The 18,172-nt window shown below is 40.8% G+C and overlaps 5 protein-coding genes across 6 annotated transcripts; 1 reads left to right on the forward strand and 4 right to left on the reverse strand.

The window, feature by feature from the left end:
- Positions 1 to 128: 128 nt before the first annotated feature.
- On the reverse strand, positions 129 to 2,357 carry LOC130722402 (DNA ligase 4-like). The gene is made up of 2 exons (XM_057573113.1): positions 1,506 to 2,357; positions 129 to 874 (listed from the first exon to the last, which is right to left on the reverse strand). The coding sequence occupies exons 1-2, from the start codon at positions 1,775 to 1,777 to the stop codon at positions 226 to 228; spliced, it is 921 nt and encodes a 306-aa protein (XP_057429096.1). The 5' UTR covers positions 1,778 to 2,357; the 3' UTR covers positions 129 to 225.
- Positions 2,358 to 5,785: 3,428 nt separating this feature from the next.
- Positions 5,786 to 8,709, reverse strand: LOC130724376 (uncharacterized). 2 transcript variants are annotated; one of them, XR_009014488.1, is made up of 4 exons: positions 8,403 to 8,709; positions 8,224 to 8,318; positions 7,351 to 7,389; positions 5,786 to 7,202 (listed from the first exon to the last, which is right to left on the reverse strand). XR_009014488.1 is itself a non-coding variant. In XM_057575584.1 (3 exons), exons 2-3 carry the CDS (start codon positions 7,371 to 7,373, stop codon positions 6,827 to 6,829), a joined length of 399 nt encoding a protein of 132 aa, XP_057431567.1. In that variant the 5' UTR covers positions 7,374 to 8,318; positions 8,403 to 8,622; the 3' UTR covers positions 5,786 to 6,826. The 2 variants fall into 2 exon arrangements, 1 of the variants encoding a protein (XP_057431567.1); XM_057575584.1 differs by having other exon boundaries at positions 7,351 to 8,318; positions 8,403 to 8,622.
- A 2,486-nt stretch (positions 8,710 to 11,195) lies between these two features.
- On the forward strand, positions 11,196 to 11,814 carry LOC130726707 (uncharacterized). Its single transcript, XM_057578003.1, has 2 exons — positions 11,196 to 11,274; positions 11,367 to 11,814. The coding sequence occupies exons 1-2, from the start codon at positions 11,228 to 11,230 to the stop codon at positions 11,746 to 11,748; spliced, it is 429 nt and encodes a 142-aa protein (XP_057433986.1). The 5' UTR covers positions 11,196 to 11,227; the 3' UTR covers positions 11,749 to 11,814.
- Positions 11,815 to 12,141: 327 nt separating this feature from the next.
- LOC130725583 (uncharacterized) lies at positions 12,142 to 12,751 on the reverse strand. Its single transcript, XM_057576801.1, has 2 exons — positions 12,342 to 12,751; positions 12,142 to 12,249 (listed from the first exon to the last, which is right to left on the reverse strand). The coding sequence occupies exons 1-2, from the start codon at positions 12,702 to 12,704 to the stop codon at positions 12,142 to 12,144; spliced, it is 471 nt and encodes a 156-aa protein (XP_057432784.1). The 5' UTR covers positions 12,705 to 12,751.
- Positions 12,752 to 13,105: 354 nt separating this feature from the next.
- LOC130725584 (uncharacterized) lies at positions 13,106 to 13,828 on the reverse strand. Its single transcript, XM_057576802.1, has 2 exons — positions 13,397 to 13,828; positions 13,106 to 13,291 (listed from the first exon to the last, which is right to left on the reverse strand). The coding sequence occupies exons 1-2, from the start codon at positions 13,826 to 13,828 to the stop codon at positions 13,106 to 13,108; spliced, it is 618 nt and encodes a 205-aa protein (XP_057432785.1).
- Between the last annotated feature and the right edge of the window lie 4,344 nt (positions 13,829 to 18,172).

The raw sequence follows: 18,172 nt of genomic DNA on the forward strand, positions 1-18,172 counted from the left end.
AATCTCTAATTTATTTTCTTCTGCTTTTCAAGTATTGTGAAACATAATCCCACTTCAAAAATACAAAGCGTGACTCGCAAGTATATATTATATAGTAAACTGAGCTGCATCCATGTGAATGGTTTTTTTAAGGCATAATTTGGTGTTTAATACAAGCTTGCAACAACTCAAGCATCATTGATCACCATAATGGAGGAATCAAAACCTTGCAACAACTTGGCAAAGCTATTTCATTATTCTGATGGTGCTTAATTTAAAAATGAAATAGCTGAATTTAAAAATGGAGGAATCAAAACCTTGCAACAACTTGAATAACATGGCCTGCACGGGATCTGCCAAAAATTCAAGTTTCTCACTCACCTGACTGTTATGGCCATTGTGCCTATCAGTCATTTCAATTTCAGGAACAAACATTCTTTCACATTCTCTTTCCTTCGAATCCTCTGGCTTGAATGCCTCATTTTGCTGAGAACTTTCAACGGTTTCAGTAGCTTGAACATTTTCAGGTTTCTTAGTCTCATGGGGTTCTAAATGCTTCTCATTAAAATCAAGACCTCCTTCTCTTGTGTCTTGCCCTTGTGGCCTTATTTGTTGAGAATCCCTGTCATCATCTGATTCATATTCACATATTTTACCCCGCTTTCTCGCTCTGCCTCTGGGAGCTTGGTTACCGGCTGTTTTTACGTTTTTGGTACCTCTGCCTGCAGGTCTTCCTCTTTTCCTTCCGCTACCCTTCTCCTGGGACACCGAAGCCAAACTTGGTTCATGAGCAGCTTTTGCAGTTCTATGTTTACTTTCAAGGTCAGAGAAAGATGTATTTTGGTCCTCTACATTATCTCCAACCAGATGGGTGTCTAACGCCAAGTCATATTCACTACAACAGATAGCAAAAAACAATCAAATGCTAAGAAAAATATAGGAACCATACAAGTGCACAGTTCTTAGAGAGAACTACATTTGACTATAGTTAATGCCACTAGACTTGCAATTGCTGCATGGTGGACCATTATTTTCAGCACAAGTACACTAGAAAGCTAACAAAAATGTTTGCAATATACTAGACCATGGTTCACAGTAACGTCTTCTACTAATATGCAAAGCTTTATCTCATATTTGCTATTGGTTTTTCTATTCCACTTCTTTATAAATGACACAATTAGCCTAGCAACTAGTATCCATCCCCCATTTCAGTAATTTGTATCAAATCTACCTAATAAAGCTTAAAATAAATGAATTATATTACAATGAATTAGCATAACATGAATTTATTAAAACTTTCCAACACCAAAAGACAATCTACTGTCAAAGACAGATGTTATGCAGTACCACCCAAAGAAAAAAAGAAAAAAAGACGGCAAAATACCACAAGTCCACAACTACAGGTGTCAGAACTTGTGAGGAACATATAATGAGTAAAAATATTAAAGCAATTACATTCACACAAATTTCATCCTTGCCATCCAAATAAGTCAGAGACTGTAAATGCTGCACATGCATAAACTTACCAATCTTCAGTAGTTGATTCTTCTATTCCATCGGGTCTCAAACTATAGGCATCTTCTGGTAATCTTTGGCTACTGTTCAAACAATCTTCTAACCACTGCGATTTAACTATATGCAACCTCTTGCTTCGAAGAATTCTTCTCTCTACTGAAGTGCAACTGCCCCAAGAAACAAAGCCCGATGAGGAGAAAGAGGGGTAGTAATTATCATCCATGAATTTTTCTAATAAGAGAAAAAATTCTAGACAGAATTTCACTCTGTTGGGAATGAACATTGTGACTCAATTCATGGTATAATGTACAGAATATAACATTTGAGGAAGGGGGGAAACTCCCGCCACGATTACCAATAAGACAAGCCATGTATGAACAGCATTGTGCGTAGATAGAGTGACAAATTTGTGCAATATTGTTAATTTTAGCCTTTTTATTTTGGTAATACTTACAACAAGCCAAGATGATAAAACACAGGTAGGTAAGTAATTAAGACATATTTTTGTCTTCTTGGCAGTCACCTGTAGGCATTCTTGCTACTATACTAAGTACCCAATAGCATTTGGTAAGATGAAAACATTGAAACCAAAAGACATGAACCATTGTTGAAATGGTTACTCTTAGAATATGGATTAGGCCTAGCTCTACCCAAAAGCTAGTTTAGACCTTTATTCACACTTATTTGGTCGTATCTCAGTCAATGTGAGACTTCTCAACACACCCCCTCACGCCCAGGGTTGGACATCTGGAGCATGGAATTTGCAAGAATGAACATCTGTTGGTGGCCCTATATATGGCTAGTCTCCAATAAACGGATCTAGGATAGACTATGATACCATCTTAGAATTTGGGTTAGGCTTAACTCTACCCCAAAAGCTAGCTTAGAGGTGAATGTTGCTCTATTCTTTATAAACACTTATTTAACCATATCTCTAGTCAATATTCGATATCAACATTTACCATATTTTCCTCTTATGTAAAATTTGTGATCTCCTTGGGCACTATAATTAGGAAATAATAAGTGGCAGCACGGATTATAAAGAAATTCAATTTTTTTGTTATTTTTAACTTGAAAATATTTTAATGTATTCTTCCTGGTGGAGCCTGTTGGTCAATCTGCAAGTGTACAGAATCTACCCGGTTTTAATTTATCGAACCACAGAGAATTGGTATGAGAATTCAGTTTAAGCCTCGAGTTCACGGTAGTAAAGCGAGTAAAATTCAATTTTAAAGGTTGATTGTTTTGGTGATTAATTAACAAGCAATTGAAATATAAGTGTGTGAGAACAATGGTGAGCATGCCTTGAGTTCTTGTTTAACTAATTCAGTTCTAATCAACCTATTCTATCCATAAAACTCTGAGTCTCTCCTTGATGTTCTAGCCTAATCAATCATCTATCGATGCCTCGCATAGACAATCCTCTCAAGCCAAAAGATAAGCACAATTCCTTGATAACCTAAACATTTGCTAAAGACATTAAGCATGCAATTCAGGCCAACAAACCCCAACCCTTCCTCTATTCCTAGTAGCAAGTATAGAAGAGGTAATCCCACAACAAGTCCCTAATCTATAACAAACTTCCGTTCTATTATAGAAAAGTATAAAGCTAGCACATGTTCTAACTTGAAACATAAAGCATGGATATGGGATTCAAGGGTTTACTCAGAGGAATCATGAATAGAAATAGGAATTAAGATTAAAACATCATAAGTCTTACAAAGAATCCAAAGCAAAAGGGGTTTAGCCAAACATGGTTATGAAACCCATACAAGAAGATAAAGATGAAACCTGAAACATAGGGCTTAGAGAAAGCTCCTCAAGCTCCAGAACTCAAACCCTCTCTTCTAACTTATGAAAATATGATAAAATGACAAAAGGTTCCAAGAGAAATGTCTAAAAACCAATTTATAGCCAAAACAGTCGAGTCTGGGCGCTCAGGCACCAATTCAGAGCGCCTGAGCGCCAATTCCAGCCCAGAAACATGCTCTCTGGAGGTGTCTGGCGCCTAGGCGCCAATTCCCAGCGCCTAGGCGCTCAAGCTTCGCTGGAACAGACTTTTCAGCTCCTTGTAACTCCTCTTCAAGCCTCGTTAAGCCCTCCTTCAATTCCAAGCTTCTTGGCCTTCCTCATCCATCAGTTTCTGATCTGCAAACTTAACCAACAAGCCAAGGAAAATTCTAGAAGCTCAAAGAGCTTATTAGCACAAGAGATCCTTCAATTAACACAATAAAACCATGCAAGTCCTAAACTTACTTAAAATGCAAGAAAACTCCCTATAAAACTACAAAATTACCAAAACGAAGTAAATACTCAAAGAAAGATAAAAATGCATGAGAATGCATGAAACACTACATGAGACTCAGCAAAAAGACTCAAAACAAAGAAAGAAATGACCCTAAAAACACCACTGAACAAGGGTCATCAGAGCCCTATTTTAAAAAGTCTAAAAAAAAATAAGTATTATATTAAAACATATTTTCTATTAATTTCAACTTAAAAGTAACGTAAAAAAAAACTTAAAAGTACTTTATATAATATATTCCTCCCCGTAGAACATTTTTACTATATAATAAATAAATATAGACAAAATATGTTGATTTATTCAAATCTCTGTGTGACAAATATTCATATTTATTTATTTTTTTGACAACAAAAGATGAAATTTATTAATAGCAAATGATTCATGAGAACAACCCTCTCATGGATAAGTCATTTGAGCACACCAACCAAAGAAAGCAAAAACCCAACTAGTGTTTGTGCCTCGTTAAAACCTCCCTAGGAAAAACCCAGAGTGGGATAAAAACCTCATGTGGGAAAAAGAGTACACATAGCACTAGAACGCTTACGCAACAAATCCAAAAAACAACCATAATAATATATTCCCAGAACACAGACCCTTAATTCAAGCACTTGACACTTCCCACCTTGTTAAAATTATACTCTTTTAGTGTTTATATACTCTTTTGCTTTAAAAAAAATTATTATTTTTTAAATCAAAGTGAGTTAAATTATGCTCATTTAGTTTTTTTTTTGTTAAATTGTTCTTCAATTTGAGTTTGGTGAAGTCAAAGTTCTCCCCAAGAGTACGACTCTTAGAAATTGAACTCTCACATTAGAGGTTTAAAGAAATTTTTACAACTGCGATTGACACCGTTAAGTGTCGCTCTGTATTTATTTCCTAATAATAAATTATTGAAAAGCATAAATTGTTGTATTTAAAAATATCCAAGCTTTAATGTTGTTTCAAAAAAATTATAGAACGGAATTAACAAGAAAAGAGAAGACATATTTTGATAAGACAAGACTTAGATTTTCTCCTTGTACAGGACCCCCTCCTGACTTGGAACATTTGTTGCTAGCTAACTCTCTAGGAACAACCTTTGTGAGGTTGTAGGGTTTTTCCTTTTTCCTGTTTTTTTTTTGTTTCTTTGCCATTAAACATAAAAAAAACTCATCAAACAAGATTTTCATTTTCTCATCTCTAAATTTGTTTTCAAATAAATATTACCAAACGAGTTTTTGTTGTTGTTTTGGTCTAGAAAACAGTTATTTAAAATTATTCTACAAAACAGATTTTAAAAACATAAAACTCAAAACACATTCAAACTGACCCATAAATTCTGACTCCATTGTTGATTTGGCTATAAGAGTTGGAGAGGTAATTAGTGCTCCTCATGATCATATTCAAGAGCTAAACACTGCTCCACATCATTGTATTTCAGACCTACACCTACTTTGCATTACGGAATACCTTCAAACATTCAAGGAATGTTAGCGGAATTTGAACTCCAACACATTTCAAATATGTTTTTAAACGGCTTAGTGCATTTCGTTGTTCACTAATCACTACTAAGCACATGAGTATGCCGACTTAGACCCGTTTGAAAGAGCTTATTTGAGTTTATGATAGCATAATCGCCTGTGTAAGGTGTTTGGGAGAACTTATGCAACAACTTATAAATAAACGCTTATATAACTTAAAAATAGCTTATAAATAAGCGCTTATGACCATAAACGCTTAATTAAGCTATTTTCCCAAACGAGACCTTAATCTTCTCACAACATATGCAATATCAATATGCTAGAAACAACTCATTTTATATATGCAACATCAATAAATATATATATAAATATATATATATATATATATGTCCTTGCACTCATTAGATTTAGCATGCATTGCATCAAAGGTGCAATACTTCTAAACTAGATTTAGATATGAACACATCGTCTACATGGAAGCATAGAATAGCATACTTATTTTCAAACAATTTTATGTACACACGAGTGTAAGAAGAATTCACAATATATTCATATTCCATCAAAGTATTGTTAAACTTCTCATACAATTAACCAAAAAACTGTCAAAATGCAAAGAACTTCAAGAAACTGCCTAATGAGACTTCCAGTATATACTCATTGGCGTTGTCGCTTCCAATGTATGATCAATAACGATTTCACAAGTTTTGCCTATGCTGCAAATAGGGAACAATTAACATCACTAAAACGTGGATCACTGGAAGAATTGGCATCAGTAAAACGTGAAGGAGTGGCATCGCCAACCGGCTGCTCAGGAGTGGAAGAATTGGCATCAGTAAAACCTGAAGGAGTGGCAGCGCCAACCGGCTGCTCAGTACCAGCAAACGATTCATCCAAATTGGTTTGAACATTGGTGAGAGCAGCAGTGAACTTGGCAGGTGAATTCACTGTGGACTTAGCAGGTGATTTCACTGTGGACTTGGCAGCATTTCTAGTGTCAAGGTCGTGGGCAACAGCAGCAAGGATGCGGAATTGGGAGCCCTTCAGCATCGTCGGCAAATCAGAATTTTCACTATGCATACACAGCGCAGCCTCAGTATCATCCTAAGTATCATCAAGAAGAGAATCGAAAGTCTCAATTGCCTTCCGCATAAGTTCAACCTCCTCAGACACACGCCTATCCCTAATAGCTCGCGAAGGTTCATCAGGCCTGAAAAGCCAGTCTTTAATTAGACGAAAACTCTCCATTCGGGACCAGAGAATTTGGGCCAGGAGACAGCGGTGAACACCAGTGAATAGGTCGATCCCTTTGGTTGCCCCGAAATGTTTAATGAGGCGTGCTCTAAGAGATAGAACCTCACCCAATGTATTACTGATGAGCCTCGCATACTTCAAACTAAATGGATTTTTGACATCTGGAATTGTCGTGTCATGTCCAGCCGACTCTTGTAGCTGGCGAATACTTTTGGTCATGAAAGTTTCGTAGGTAGAATTGTCCCAATAATCAAAATCCTTGAAAAGAACAAGAACACAGCAGCCAAAGGTGACAAGAAGAGCAGGCAAAGTCATGTCAGGCAGTGACAAGAAGAGCAGGCAAAGTCATGTCAGGCAGTTCGCTGCATTGGGTATGATTGGTTGTCAAATTCTCCTCCAAAGGATCCAAACCAATTTTCTTCAATGCTTCTTTGACTTCTCCGGTAAGTGGCGGGGCCATGTCGGCCACCATAGAGCCCCACATACAACAAATCTCTTTTGAGCAGTTCGATTTACTGATATTCTTGAAGGCTAACCGGATAGCAAGCCCAGATTTGTCAGGATCATTGGGATCGGACACATAAAAGGTCTGCCGAATCACTGTTCCAGTAGGAAGCGTTGTAATTGGACGTGGAATTCCAGAAGAATCATCTTGAGTCAAATTCTGAGTTTTAGGAGTCATGGTCTCCAACCTGAAAGAGAGGTAAAAATGAATCCAATCAATTCAGACACATTTTGTCGAACATGTTGTCTACTAATCTACTTGTTGTCTCTTCATGCATTAATTGAAGTATATAATAAGGCTGCACATATGCATCATGATGTTGTTCATCGACAAACCTGCGGTTAACTTGTCTAGCCATAAAATGTAGTTTGATCCTGTAAAAAACAATGCTTCAATAAGAAACTAATTTGACAATAAATCATTCAAAATAACTAGTTTGAAATGTGACCGTTTTATGTTTCAAGGATCCGCTTTTCTCGCTTCGTCACATGCTAAGTGATCAACAATCTTTTTAAGATTTTCAAGCCAACACCTCAAGCACTCCACAAACAGAAGCCTTTCTCACACCTAGCTCCCTCTCTAGTCTCCCTCTCTCTCTCTCTTAGACTGCTGGCTTGGCTACTTATTATGGCATTTCCATTCTGATCTTATCAGTTTGACAAGGCCCTTTCAGTTAAGCAAAGGCACAAGTTTACCAATTATGGGTAAGGAATGATATTGAGGATGCGGAAGTTCCTCCAAGAGAGGTGGAGGAACTGAAACAGAAATCCCTTCTCATTGCATGTGTGATATGAATCTTTCAGGCCTTTGATTTTCATGGCTTTCACTTTTCCATAAACCAGCAACAAGAAGGGATTTCTATTGATTAGTGGCCAAACATAAAAGTTGAAAATACACAACCCACACACACCGTAAATCGATTCACTCAACCAAACAATGCAATGCAGCAACCTTATCTTAAAAGTGCATTCCATTTGCATGACATAGCAATCATAAATTAGAAACATCACAAGTCATGTCTAACTCAATCAAGAGTAGGTGACAACACCAAACCCTAATCCAAACTTCAGAGTGGTTAAGATTGCAAAAAAGTAACTGCTGCATTCTCAATTCTTAAAACAAAACTAACAGATAACAGGGGACAACACCAAACCCTAATCCCGAAAATGGGTTCAGCTAACAAAATGAACGAAACTCCTCCATCATACCTCGGTGAAGGTGGCAGTCACAAGAGGGAAGAGGTGGTGCTCCTGCTTCCTCTAGCTTCAATTCGTTTACCGATGCAATTTTGCCTCCTCCTTCACTGAAAAACACCGAACAGTACAAAAATCAGAGATCAGAGGAAAACGAGAACGAGCAAGAAGAAATGGAGATGATAGCGTCGTACAGTGAGGGGAAATTGAGCTCGATACAGAAACGCGTTTCAAAGGGGGAAAGTTGCATTCCGCGAAGTAGAGGAATCGTGTGGAATAGTGAGGAAGCGAATCGCGTCAGTGTTATGAGTGAAATGCAAGTAATACGCGAGAGAACACACTGAAAAGTTTTTTATTTTTTATTTTTTTTTTCCATGCCTGGGAGTTGGGAATTGGGTTTAACACCCCAGCCCTTAGGCTTCCCGCCCCACTTAAAGTGGGGAAATTACCGGAAAGCCTCTAGATTAATATCAGTAAATGATTTTTCAATACGTATCGGTTTATCATTTTCCGATTCGTATTGATATAACAGCATCAGATAGGTTTTGAAACACATAATTTTCAAAACTCATTTCCCTCCCCAAATCACTCCCTCTTCAAATCTCTCCCAAACTTGCGTTCCACCACTCCAAGCTTCGGTCTCATCATCATCAAAGCTTCCTCAAAGCACCGGAACTCCCATTCCATTACATTCAAAAGGTAAGTTTGATTTTTATTGATTCTCTCACATTGATTGATGATTAGAGGTAGTTGATGGATTATTAGGTGAATGTTGACCACTAGGGTAGTTGATTATTGATTAGAGGTAGGTTTTATTGACTGAAATGGCATGAAACGGTCATAGGCACGAGTGGGTCGTTTCCAGTTCTGGGTTACTGTAAAATCGGAAAAACATTTTCCGATTCTGTAATGGAAAATGTTTTTCCGATTCTGTAATGGGAAAACATTTCCCGATTGTAAACCAGTTTAAGCCAGTTGAAGCCAGTTTTTTTAAGCCAGTTTTTTTTAGTTTTCCTCCATCTATTGGGCTGAATATTTTGTACAAATTTTCAAATATTTTAGTGTCATGACACTGGGAAAGGGTGTTGATGGTATCGACTTATTAGAACTAGGGAACTTCCTTAATGTTGCATTTTAGTTATCTAGATTGACAAATTAGAAAGGGTGTTGATGCTATATGAGAGATGTTTGTACAAGTTGTAACTGTTAAAGTTGTTCAAGTTGTAATTTGATGTTAAATTTGTTTGCTTTTCATAGGAGAATGAAGGGCGGGAGCGCCACGAGCGCTTGCATGCTTCTACACGGCGCGGCGACCATCGAGCAGCTAGTCAGGCGGTTGAGGCTTCGGCCCCGTCTCCGTCTCCGTCTGCTACTCCGGCCGGGGCTCCGTCTCCGTGTCCGTCTGCTACAGCTTCGTCAGGTGGTCCATCTGCTACAGCTCTGTCAGGTACTCCGGCTGAGCCTTAGCCTCATCCTACTCCGGTCTCTCCGGCCTCATCTGGCGAGCAGTCTTCTTCGGAGTCCAGTGGCGAGGAGTCTGCTTCTGAGACTGCTTCTAAGGCCAGTGGTGAGGAGGAGGAGCCTCTTATTCTCCAGGAGGAGATTGATGCTGCTGATGTGGTGCCAGAGGAGGGGGCACAGGGCGGTGCGGATGACGACCTCATCCACAGGGTGGAACCGTTTCCCGAGGGGCCTGAGGATCTTTCGCTTCTTGCGCATTATCCTGACCACAAGGCTCCTTGGACGTGGCAGGCACTTCTTCACACAGACCCGCGGTACGTGGACCGTCGGACATTGAGGGTGGCCACTGTTGGGGGGAAGGTATGGAACCTCCCCTGTGATGGCGATTCAAAGGCCCACACACATGTGCGACAGCTGCTGCAGCAGACGAGTTTGTATCACCTGCCTTGGTGCTGGTTACCAGAGACAGACCCAGCTGTCATACTGGCCCTTGTTGAGAGATGGCATGAGGAGACGAGTAGCTTCCACATGTCGTTCGGGGAGATGACTATCACCATGGACGATGTGTCGGCTCTTCTCCATCTTCCCACAGGGTCGAGGTTCTACACTCCGAGCAGAGGGGAGCGAGATGAGGTTGAAGCGCTCTGCGCCCAGCTCCTGGGAGGATCTGTTGCTGATTATCTGGTTGAGTTTGAGGCGGCGGGTGGCCAGAACATTCGGTTCATTACTCTGAAGACCATGTACACGTCTGCTATGGATGGTATGTCTTAATCATTACTTTATTAAGTTGTATTTATTTTTAGCGTATTATTAATAACTGTTAACTTAATTCATTTCATTGTAGAGGGACGCTATGAGGATGCTGCTAGGATCTGGATGGTGAACCAGCTTGGTGCCACCTTCTTTGCCAGCAAGAGTGGTGGTTACCACACTACTGTCTACTGGATCGGGATGCTTGAGGACCTCGGTCGCGTGTCGGAGTACGCGTGGGGTGCGATTGCGCTGGCATCGTTGTACGAACAGCTGAGTCGTGCTTCCCGCAGGAAGACAGCGCAGATCGGTGGGTTCACCTCCCTCTTGCTGTCATGGGCGTATGAGTACATATCCAACAGCGTCATTATCAGGACGGAGGTCCCCGGCTACACACAGGACCAGCCTAGAGCGCAGCGGTGGTCCACGTCTCGGATCGCGCATTCCGGACTCGATGAGAGACGAGTCATGCTCGATGAGCTTACAGTGGATGATATCACATGGACCCCTTTTGAGGACCATCGAGATGTTCGACCGCGGGATCCCAGGGCCCTCTATTCCGGCTACATCAGGACACCTTACGGCCGGTCTGTGAGCCGACATCTACCAGAGCGGGTTATGCGCAAGTTTGGCTTCATACAGGACATCTCTCGACACCCCTCTGAGATCCAGACGACGGGGTCCCTTGCTGAGACCACAGATGCTGCCTATGCTGAGTTTGAGCCGCACCTCCGCCCTCAGGGGATACCTGCTACATATCCGGGAGAGGCGGTGGAGGGTTACATGAGGTTGTATAGCAGAGTGTCCCATGTGTTCATCATCCCTGAGGATAGGAGGGAGGAGCTTAGTGCCGTGGTAAGTTTGGATTCTAAACTTGTATATTATTTTTATTCATTCAATTGTGATTTTTGTTAATGAAATTATTTTTGTATATTATTTTTATGCAGTCTGCCATACGTAGGGGTGTGGAGTTGTTGGAGCAGTCCCTGGAGGTGCCAGGTGCTCTTGCTCCAGGGACACAGCCCTGAATCCTCACGGAGAGGGCGCTCGATCTCTTTCGACGGAGTTCCTTCGTTGGTACCCAGGGAGTTTCCTTTTCTGCTATTCGAGGAGCCGCAGCTGCGGGAGGCAGAGCTCGTGGAGGCAGAGCTCGTGGAGGCAGACCCCGTGGAGGCGGAGCTCGTGGAGGCAGAGCTCGTGGAGAGGGTGATCCTGGAGAGGGTGTTCGTGGAGGCCGAGCTCGTGGACCCAGAGGTCGCAGGGGGCGGGGTCGGGGAGAGTGATTTTATTACACTTGTTATGTGGGATCCATTATTATGTATATGTTAGGACTTTTTATGTTATGTTATGACTCTTGCCTCGTTTTATTTACATGTGTTATATTTTTAGTCTTAATATTATGACTCTTATAATGAAAAAAACAGAAACAACGACAACATATAAATAATTCAAAGCATGTAGTAATCCATGACAATAAGTTAAACGGTTACACAACCAAATTAAACATAAGCAACACCGAAAACAAAATTATTCCTCTGTGATATCGATGAAGTCATGGGGTCCGCAATCTTTTGGGAATACCTTCACTAGGTTGGGCAATGTTATATTAAGATAACAAACAGTTCCTCTAGGTGCAAACACCGCAACCTGCAAGTGAAATGTATACTTTAATTAAACCATGCTTAACTGTCCAAAAAATGAAGCAAGTTTCATGTTTAGGTTTTAGACCTTTTGGAGAACGAGAACAGATCCAACAGTTATGTCATTCGCAAATTCACTGTGAGTAAAGGCCTTGCGGTGGATGCTAGCATCAACAGCACCCGTGGGGTCCTAAATTTTTGAAATCGTTTGAGAAGTAAATAAGAACGGTTAGTCAAGGGGGACCAAAAACAAGGCCTTACAAAAGCAAGGACAAGACATACCTTGAGGGTAACTTTCGCATCTCCAAACCCATTGGGAGTGCAAGATTTGATAACAGCAACAACATTCTCCACCCTCTCAACGTTCGCTGTCAGAGAGCCCAGCGGAGTGGCTATTCCCCACTCTTGCAGGGCTGATAGCCAAGCATGTGAGTTGAAATCAGGATCGGTTTCGGTTGATCCATGATCTAGCACACGCCTCACGATTTCCTGGGTCGGAATGAGTGGTGTGTTAGGGGTGGATCTACGGGCATACATGGCAGCCTGGATGGCGCCAGCCGGGCCAGGAATGAGAGGACGAGAGCTGCCAGAGTTGTTGCTTTGACCTTTGCAATGGCGGAGGAATGGATTTGGGTCTTGTTCCATTGTGTAGAATGAGGAGTAAGAAGAAGAGGCAAGACACAATAGACAGGAAGATGAGGAATGAAGAGTAAGTAGAAGAGGCAAGACACAACAGATATTTATAGCTCAGAAGTGCGGTCAAAACATTTAAGGTGTACTGGTGGATGGTAGAAGAGTGGTTGGGGCTGGTGGTTGAGAGTAATGTCAGGGTTGGTGGTGGAGGATAATGAAAATGAAAATGACAAGAGTACATCAAATTAACATTACCAAAAGTACATCAAATTAACATTACCAAAAGTACACGCATGAACCTGCCAATCTACGATGATGTCTAGATTTTCATCATTAACACAACCTGTGATAAGGGCCACATTCTACCAAATTACAGAGAGTTTACAAATTAATATTACACAATACAAGAACATTCAATCTGTGGTGATGTCCACATAGTCCGCATGACCACTAAAAGCACCAAGCCAAGCTTGGAATTGTGCATCATACATGCCTAAACGTGGACCATATAGGTTGCGCCAGTATTTGGAGGCAAGATCAGCGTGCCAATCCCACTGGGGAGCAATAGTCGGCATAGGATGTCCAGGAGTTAATTGGAGCTGCATTTTAGAGAATAACCATAAAATTAGATAACTTCCACATACAAAAATTAATCGACAAGCTAGTAGGCAACTAAAATATTAGTGTATTTGGTCAAAATATACCTGTACCCAGTGATTTATCACATGTCCAATAGCTATAACAGTATGCTCATCTCGTGGGCCGGCTCCTATCAGTGGAAAGTATGTGTTACAACCCATAGAGGATAAGGATACGAGAACCAATTGGTACTTTGTGGCAACAAGGTATCCCATCTCTGGCAGTTGAAACCATTTGTCAGGGGTGGCCGGGTCACCAATAGGAAGAGTGAGACAATCATGTAAGTCATAAACAACATATGTGCCCCACATCCTATTATACATTAACACATTGGTCTCAAGTTCTTGTATCAATGAAGCCCTAACCCAAGGCCAACCGTCCTGATCGGCGGAATGCCCCAGTAATGCAGCAATGGATCTATAGCCACAGTTACCATCATCCTCAACATCTGTAACTGTGTCAATATATGGATGGAGAAAGGCTGGAAAGTTACACATGAAATGGCTTGTATCAGACTTCTTCACATGCTTCTTCCTCTTTGCTGGTTGTGAAGACTTCTTTTCCTCTTTAATCTTCTTGTCAGTAAGTTCAAACGCTGAAGGATCACGAGTCAAGGATCCTATTGCTCGACCCTTGGGTTGTTTGCTCTCCTTCAACTTAGCAGTGCGGTTGGACTTTATCCGAAGCTCAGGAGTACATAGTGTACTCCTTTCAGGACAATATATCGCCTGAAGCTTCCTCCTTACCATACTCTGCCCTCCAGTATCCAAAGAATGGAAATAACGTGTCAGTGCCTCAACTTATGGGTGCATCTCTCCATGGTTTAGTCCGCAAATATCTGAGCTGCCAGTATCTGCAACAGGTACATGCTCTCAACTTAGGCTCTTCCAGAATGGATGAATGACCTCGTACGGAATCCTCTCATAATCTGCAAGTTCACAGACATGTTACATTGAATCACAAATATAAATAATTGGAAGTAGTTGACAGGAGAGTGGTTGACCGGTAACCTGCAAGTTGACAACCGCAAGGTAGTCCATGAGTCTCTCTCAATAAGCAATCGCATCTGCCGCCGCATGCTCGCATTCTTGTCAGTTTAGCATCAATGAGTTTCAGGCATTTGATTGACACAAATCCCCTAATATTTGTGTAGAAAGGGGTCTTGAAAAGGTGATCAATTTTATTCATACTGCGCTCAAACGATGCTACTATCTCAGTGTGACGATTGGTGGTCAAACTATGCGACGCATCCCATGATGTGGCCAGGTCACCCTTACTGTTCCGCAACATCAACTTCAAGCTGACATGTGCACCTTTAGCCCTGCAAACCAACAACGCACATGTAAGAATTAATACTGTAATAATCTATGAAATGAAATACATATAACAAGTCATAACATAATTTTTGTACCTGTTACTTGTTGTTGTTCCAAAATGCATCACATGATTTGTCCATGCCTTGGCAAATTTCTGCTTGTGGACCAACCATGTAGTAGAACAATAAGTGGCAAATTTCAACTTGTGTTTATGCTTGCACATGTTAAACAATTCAATCCAATGAGCTTCAAATTCTGGAACTGTTGGAGCATCTACCAATTCGGCCCACTTGTCCATAACCTCTTGAGCAAAATCATCCGTGCCAACATACTATTTGCACTTTGCCAAAACACACTTGTTGATGTGCCACAAGCATAGTAAATGGGTGGTGGTGGGAAGACTTTGTGAAGCAGCACTCAATAAGGCAAGATCTCTGTCTGTCACAATCACTCTAGGCAACCTGGATTGGTCGGAAATCAGAGACTTCATACACTCCAATGCCCAAATGTAGTCATCTGTGGTCTCACTGCCAATGTAACAGAATGCTATTGAGTATGTTTTATCCGTGGAGGTCAGGCCAACAATCTCAAGCAAGGGTAGTTTGTATTTGCTGGTCTTGTATGTGCAATCCATGATCACTACATATGGAAATGTGTTGAAAAGTTTGACGGCATTCGGATGAGCCCAAAATATATCTCTAATCACTTCCGATCCGGGTTCATTTCGTTCGAAGTGAACATACTTCTCACCGTCCAACTTCTTCAGCAAGTATTGTATATCTGTCAGTGACCCACGAACGGATTGTCTGAACCACTTGCAAACACCATAAATTTGTTGGATGGTAATCAAGTTTGAAGGATCTTTTTCCTTCAAGGATGCCAACATCTTTCTAGGTGGAACCCAAGTCTTAGCCTGATTTATCACGTCCTCCTTCGGCTCACTATTCAGTCGACCAGCGTAATTGTGGCCAAGTAGTGACTTAGCTGCGAGATGGATGTGTCTACCGTCCATCACCTTCAACCACCAACCTTTATCATCTTTCGTACGTCGTCCTTTTAGCCTAAAAGGACAACCTGTCTTTTGTGTTGACGTTCCTTCAACAAGATCCGGTTCTCTATAGGGAATATACGCACCATGCTTCTCACACCCCAGAATGACATATTCTTTTCTTCCCTTCGCACCACTATCAGACTTTGTTGTCACCAAAACAAAATTATTTGCCATAGAAATGTCGCGAACCCATTTCATAAGATCATCTTTCAAAAGGAAACGCTGTTTCAGGATAAACAAGGCATAAGGCATAAAACAAGGCATAAACAAAGCATAAACAAAGCATGCAAAAATTTGTGCAATGAGTACCTGATCAGTATGATACAAATGAGAGACATCTATAGATATAATCGGAGGTTCAGCTAGTGATGGTTGCTCCTCTGGATTATCATTTTCCAATCCAGCAGCATGTATCAATTATGATTCACAAAAAAAAAAGGACTCTGTCATCCCTGGAACAAAAACGGTAAATCAATAACCGACCCTATAACGGTAAATCATAATCTGATACATTAACGGAAATTCATTTACCGATTCAGTTCACGATACAGCAGCCTAAATTACCAACTTAACTAACTAAACTAACTACTTAAACTAACAACTAACTACTTAAACTAACTATAAATAAAGTACCAAAGCTAACACCACTTACCAGAAGTTAAAAGCCTTCCCTTGGTTGTGGTGGTGTTGGTGGTGGTGGTGGTGGAAATGTGGAGATGGTGGTGGTGGTGGGAAGGTGAAATGTGAGGGAGGAGTGGAGTAATGGTAGAATAAGGTAGTTTGGGCGAGTTATGGGGGGCTGGTGGGGGGTTGTTGGAGGGAGGAGTAATGGTGGAGGGGTTGGTGGAGGGAGGAGTAATGGTGAAAAGGTGATCAAACTGCCAGATTACCAATCGGTAAATGATATACCGATATCAATATACGAATCGGTTAATGATTAACCGATATTGTTCTTCGTGTTCTGGGTAATGGGATAAAGGTGTTCATACTGAGGAACAATAACGGGAAATGATTTACCGATTGGTATTTTGACATCGGCAAATCATTTACCGATGGATAATTTTGGAATAAAAAAAAAGGCTGGGGCGCGTAGCCTAAGGGGTGGGGCGCCAAACCCAAATCCCCTGGGAGTTGGGTTTCAGATCAGTATTATGCTTCTCAGATTGCAGCCGGGTTGTTGATATCTTTGACACTGCAGTTGACGTCTCAACCTACTAGGCGCGAGATACCATCACAAGAATCCGGACGTGAGTGTCGGGGGATTAGAAAGTTGAGTTTCGTTATGTTCCAAGGGAGAGGAACAATGCTGCTGATTCCATGGCTCGCGAAGCTTTGAGGGAAGGGACTCAGCGTAGAACTTGGTCTACTCCTCATTCTAGTATTATTGTGTCATTGTATTTAGACGATAATCCGTAGTTTTCTGTCTTTTTAGAATTCCTCTTATAACAAAAAAAAAATTAGTAAAAAGGAATCCAAATAAGAATATTTTGTTTGAAATTAAACGAAGACTGACTGAAGAACCCAATTGTCACGCTTAGATCTTTGTTGTACCAAAATTGCTCATTTTAAATAAAGGAGACCAAAATTGCACAAGAGATACACAAAATGAAAATTTTAGTTACGAAATTAGTGATGAAATATTTAGTGACCGAAATTTCCGTCACTAATTTTGTCACTAATTATTTGGAAAATAGTTTCGTCACAATTTTATCAAATCTGTCACTAATGTCGCTAAACACGAAGAGTTAAAGAAAAAAGAAAATGCCCTGTAAAATAATGTGCAATTTTGTGGCAGTTTGGATTCAATTCAAAACCGTCATATTTTTTCATTTTTATATACTTTGCAAATTGTGGCGGTTTTTAACCTCACAATTTACATGTGTCGAAAGGTGATCGACGTTATACTGAAGTCCGGAAAATCATTTCCCTATTCGGAATGATGGATGGAATCTAGTCTTGAGACTCTTCTCTCCCAATACATTTTCGATTGGTTTATCGATCTTTCATTTCATAATAAGTTTCCCTTTGTTGGTGATTGACATTGGAATGCTAATGTACAACTGACTTCCATGGTTGCTTTTGCTTTCTTTTGGTGGCAATAGAGATTATGTTGTGGAATCTAGTGGTGGCAACCATGATAAGTTTGCGGGTAGGGGTAGGGTCCGCGCCGAGCCGACCCACCATTGGTATACAAACAACCATGATGGGTAGGGGTAGGGTCCGCGCCGAGCCGACTCACCATTGGTATACAAACAACCATGATGGCATTGCAGAAGAGGAAGTTGTGGAGGTCGTTGATGGTGACAACGTCAGTCGTCGAAGGAGTAGTGACCCCAAATTACTCCCTCCGTTCCCATATACTATATAGTAAACTGAGCTGCATCCATGTGAATGGTTTTTTTAAGGCATAATTTGGTGTTTAATACAAGCTTGCAACAACTCAAGCATCATTGATCACCATAATGGAGGAATCA

Source organism: Lotus japonicus, chromosome 6 (genome assembly GCF_012489685.1).
Source record: "Lotus japonicus ecotype B-129 chromosome 6, LjGifu_v1.2".
Taxonomy (NCBI): domain Eukaryota; kingdom Viridiplantae; phylum Streptophyta; class Magnoliopsida; order Fabales; family Fabaceae; genus Lotus; species Lotus japonicus.

Bases quoted from the DNA above. Each gene is read 5' to 3' on its own strand.
- LOC130726707 (XM_057578003.1), top strand. From the start codon at position 11,228: ATGTGTTCATCATCCCTGAGGATAGGAGGGAGGAGCTTAGTGCCGTG. The intron at 11,275-11,366 runs GTAAGTTTGGAT...ATTTTTATGCAG, and splicing joins GGGAGGAGCTTAGTGCCGTG to TCTGCCATACGTAGGGGTGT.
- LOC130722402 (XM_057573113.1), bottom strand. From the start codon at position 1,777: ATGTTCATTCCCAACAGAGTGAAATTCTGTCTAGAATTTTTTCTCTTA. The intron at 875-1,505 runs GTAAGTTTATGC...TATCTGTTGTAG, and splicing joins GAATCAACTACTGAAGATTG to TGAATATGACTTGGCGTTAG.
- LOC130725584 (XM_057576802.1), bottom strand. From the start codon at position 13,828: ATGTGTAACTTTCCAGCCTTTCTCCATCCATATATTGACACAGTTACA. The intron at 13,292-13,396 runs GTATATTTTGAC...TCTAAAATGCAG, and splicing joins TGATAAATCACTGGGTACAG to CTCCAATTAACTCCTGGACA.
- LOC130724376 (XM_057575584.1), bottom strand. From the start codon at position 7,373: ATGGCTAGACAAGTTAACCGCAG. The intron at 7,203-7,350 runs GTTTGTCGATGA...CCTCTCTTTCAG, and splicing joins GCTAGACAAGTTAACCGCAG to GTTGGAGACCATGACTCCTA.
- LOC130725583 (XM_057576801.1), bottom strand. From the start codon at position 12,704: ATGGAACAAGACCCAAATCCATTCCTCCGCCATTGCAAAGGTCAAAGC. The intron at 12,250-12,341 runs GTATGTCTTGTC...TCAAAAATTTAG, and splicing joins ATGCGAAAGTTACCCTCAAG to GACCCCACGGGTGCTGTTGA.